This window comes from Papaver somniferum, chromosome 5, assembly GCF_003573695.1.
Source record: "Papaver somniferum cultivar HN1 chromosome 5, ASM357369v1, whole genome shotgun sequence".
In the NCBI taxonomy this organism is placed as follows: Eukaryota; Viridiplantae; Streptophyta; class Magnoliopsida; order Ranunculales; family Papaveraceae; genus Papaver; species Papaver somniferum.
In genome coordinates this window covers 158,327,378-158,331,216 of record NC_039362.1, presented here as the reverse complement: position 1 = coordinate 158,331,216, position 3,839 = coordinate 158,327,378, and the positions used below count along the sequence as shown (strand labels likewise).

Genomic DNA, 3,839 nt, shown 5'->3' with positions numbered 1-3,839 from the left:
ATTTTTAAAAATTGATATAAAAACCCCAAATTTAAATGTTGGTTTCATCGAATTTTATTTTGGTTTCATCAAAACCAACATTTAAATTTGGGGTTTTTGTATTAATTTTGTTTTGATGGGGTTTTTGTGTTACTTTTGTTTTGATGGGTTTTTTGTGGAAGGATGGTGACAGGTTTTTTGTGGAAGGATGGTGACACCTCTGGGGTTATAACTCGCGGACCGTAATAATAAAAACAAATATTCGAACCAGCATCAACAACTAAAAAAGACACTACATACAAACAATTATTCTAGGTTGCAGTTTCTGTGGAGAGACGAAGAAGAAGTAGGAATCCGTGTTAGATTTAACTAAGAACAATGGTATGTAAATCATCTCTTCAACCCTAAACACTAATTAGTTTTACTATTTATTCTGGAAATCTAGGGTTTTTATTGTCTCTGATTTTCAATTGTTAGATTCTGACCTCAGTATTGCTTATTTCTTAACATTTATGTGAAAAAGCAAAGATGTTTGAATCCTTGAATGGTTCTTTTGTTTTAGTGATACTAATATGCGATTCTTGTTGTAAATGCACTAGTATATTAGGGTTCGTTGATAGGGTTTAGTTTTTGCCCAATGCTTAGATTTTGCTGGAAAAGTGCTGCTGGAAAGAATGTGAGTTAGAGTTGAAATTTAGAATATAGATTCTGGTGGATAGTGGGTTACACTTAAAATTCATTTTAGGTTTTACGCCTAGCAACATTTATTGCGGATTCGGAAAGGAGAAGAACAATGAAATTTTGAAATAAGCTTGCTGATAGTGTTATCTGATGGTATTAATCTGTTCACTTCTGTAGCATGTTGGTATGTAAGTCACTGAATTTCCCAGAGCCTTTTTTTTTTAACTGAGTTCTTGTGTCTGAGACCGGGTTCCATTTGAGAAATACTGTTATGGGACGATCTGGTATTTTTGCAGTAGAAGTGTTGGAGGTTTAGCTGGATCTTCAAGTATAAACTGCAGCTTGCTGCTCTACCTGTTATGATGTGCATTTGAAATTGTGAAGCTTTATGTGCTGGACTGTACAAATCTTTAATTACTACAACTATATTAAACTGCCTTGTTTCATGTTGGTTTCTCCAGGAGTCATAATCATCTTCCGTTCCTGGCAATTATTAGTTGTTTTCCTTCATCATAGGATTGACATGAAGCTTTGCTTTTAAGCTTCCAGTTTCTAGTATTTTACAATGTTTATACCTTTGTAATGGCAATCGGCAGATATTATCATGATGTCAGCTTTACGACATTGATTTGTTTTAAATAAATTATAAATCACGCATTGGATTATCTTTGTCTTGTGGGTGTTAAGTTCATTCGTCTTTGAAAACATCCTATGCAGTTACACTAATAATGACTAATTTTTTTTACTAGGCTGATCCAGAGTTAGAAGCTATCAGGCAAAGAAGAATGCAAGAGCTAATGGCACAACATGGCGCTGTAAGTGCAAATTCATATTTGGATTACATAATAACTGTTCATCCATAGTGTCTTTGCTAAATAAATATCATTGTCTATCAGGGAAATCAACAGAACCCAGAGCAGCAAACTGCACAGGAAGATGCCAAAAGGTTGGTTAGTGTTATCCTGTTTCAACTCTAGAGTCTGCGGTTTGCATAATAAGATTCCAAGTTTGCATTGTTTTTTTCCTCCCAAACTCAATCTTTTTATTCTGTTCCAGGGAAGCAGATGAACGTAGGCAACTAATGCTTAGTCAGATATTGTCTTCTCAAGCACGTGAAAGAAGTAAGTGTATATTTGATTTAGAACTGCAACGTCTCTCTATGACACCAATGTTATTTGTTTGTTGTGGTCAATTCTAGGTTGTGAAAACATAGCTTACCCCTTGAGTACAGTTCATAGAACAATTCTTTTTTAAGAACACATATCTACTAAAATAAGACTTTCCTTAAAACATAGCTTGACCCTTGAATTCTTCATTAAAACTAAACTTTGTAATCAGAAATGTTTAGTTCCTTGGTATTTTGCTAATATCCTGAATGACATCTTGCATTTAGCTAGTTACTTTCAGGATATTCTTTTTTGCACAATTACTGAGAAGCAAATTTTGTGTTTGATGCCTTGGCCAAAAAAGCTGTCAGTGATAGGATAGTTACTACATGGATCACTAATACTCTTTACTTTTTGTGTAATCTGTTGAATGATGATCTCAGAGGGAGAGCCTTCCCTCATTATGTAAGGCCCATGTAGTTTGCTTCTATGTATCTCAAATTACCAAAAAAAAGAAGTGTGAATATGTGCATGTGCCACCGATGCAGATGGTTATCATTTTATAAGAAACTATGTCTAATTTGTGCAACTGTACATAACGACCATAGATGGCCAAACAATTACTGAAATATCGGCTGTATTGTTCAACAGTAAGTATTTGGTTAGGATGTATAAAGAGGACATATTATATGATACAGTTGAACACATGGAGATAGTCCAATGGCTGATTTTGGTGGGAATACTAAGTACTAACTCCCTCAAAGGATGAGTGGAAACAAAATTTACCATTTTGTACCATTACTAGCTTCTAATGGACATGTTCTGCCGGACCTGACACCTTTAAGAGATATTGATGAGTTTATTTGTCTTCTATTGTTGTTTTGTTTCTTGATTATGAAGTGCATTAACGAACTTTTGTACTGCTATTATTTTATTTGAACAGTTGCGCGAATTGCTTTAGTAAAGCCTGAGAAGGCAAGAGGTGTCGAAGATGTCATACTAAGAGCTGCTCAGATGGGTCAGATTGCTGAAAAGGTAAACATTAAACTTGCAATCACACATGAGGCGTGTAGTTCATTTGTTGAATCAAGTCTTGATTCAGTGTATGATTCATTCTTGTAGGTGTCTGAAGAGAGGCTTATATCATTACTGGAACAGATTAACACTCAGACAACAAAACAGACAAAAGTTACTGTGAGTATTAAAATCGTCATGCACTTCAAATATTACTTCCCTTGGGGCCCGTGTAGTCAATTTGGAATAAGAACTTTCATATGCAACTTTGTTGCATGTGATTATCTTTTGGGTAGAAAATGATGCAGGACATAATCTACATGCTTCATGCAAAACCTCGTTTCTCAGATTCTTTCATGTTCTATTTCAGATCCAGAGGCGTCGAAGTGTTCTTGATGACGATTATTAAACTACTTTCGGATCTATCGTTCAGTTCTCTATATTCTGATGAGGATTCAAACTTGTTGTCAAACTATATAGTCTCTCGAGCTTGCTGAAGTGGGTTTTGTCCATTTGCTTTAGCTTTAATGGGGACCATGTTTCCCTAGTAATTATGTTTGAAAGTGATCATTTTCCATACATAATATCTCTGAACTTATTGGCCTAATTATTTTGTTATTAGCCCTGTTATAATTTGTGCACTGATTCCAACCTGGGGCTTCTGACTGGCAGTTCACATTTTATTTTATTTTATATTATTTGTACAATGAACCACTATTATCAGGTGCCTCCCATTTGTCTTGCAGAGTAGAAATACTTCTAAGCCTAGTCGGCTGAGAAGTGCTCATTTCGATATCCTCGTATAAAGGGTCAGTATAGAAGTTGAAACAAAACTGAGCTTCCTGAATGATTCTAGGGATGTCAGGATTGGTGTTGTTAAAGACTTTATCATTCCTTGTCTTCCAAATGCCCACATCACACAAACTAGCCATTCTGAAAACACAAAATCCCCTTTATCCTGTAACCAATTATTATGTCTTTTAAAGGAGGACTATCAGCAACTCCTAGACCTAAGTTGGAACCATAGAATGCAGCTCTAGCAACCTGACAATTCAAAAA

General features: G+C 35.2%; 1 protein-coding gene across 1 annotated transcript; it reads left to right on the top strand.

Moving 5' to 3' along the window:
• Window positions 1-212: 212 nt before the first annotated feature.
• On the top strand, window positions 213-3,507 carry LOC113278024 (DNA-binding protein DDB_G0278111-like). The gene is made up of 7 exons (XM_026526971.1): window positions 213-360; window positions 1,410-1,475; window positions 1,557-1,606; window positions 1,717-1,781; window positions 2,710-2,801; window positions 2,889-2,960; window positions 3,151-3,507. Exons 1-7 carry the CDS (start codon window positions 358-360, stop codon window positions 3,187-3,189), a joined length of 387 nt encoding a protein of 128 aa, XP_026382756.1. The 5' UTR covers window positions 213-357; the 3' UTR covers window positions 3,190-3,507.
• The last annotated feature ends 332 nt before the right edge of the window (window positions 3,508-3,839 follow it).

Bases quoted from the DNA above. Each gene is read 5' to 3' on its own strand.
- LOC113278024 (XM_026526971.1), top strand. The intron at 1,607-1,716 runs GTTGGTTAGTGT...ATTCTGTTCCAG, and splicing joins GCACAGGAAGATGCCAAAAG to GGAAGCAGATGAACGTAGGC. The intron at 2,802-2,888 runs GTAAACATTAAA...TCATTCTTGTAG, and splicing joins TGGGTCAGATTGCTGAAAAG to GTGTCTGAAGAGAGGCTTAT.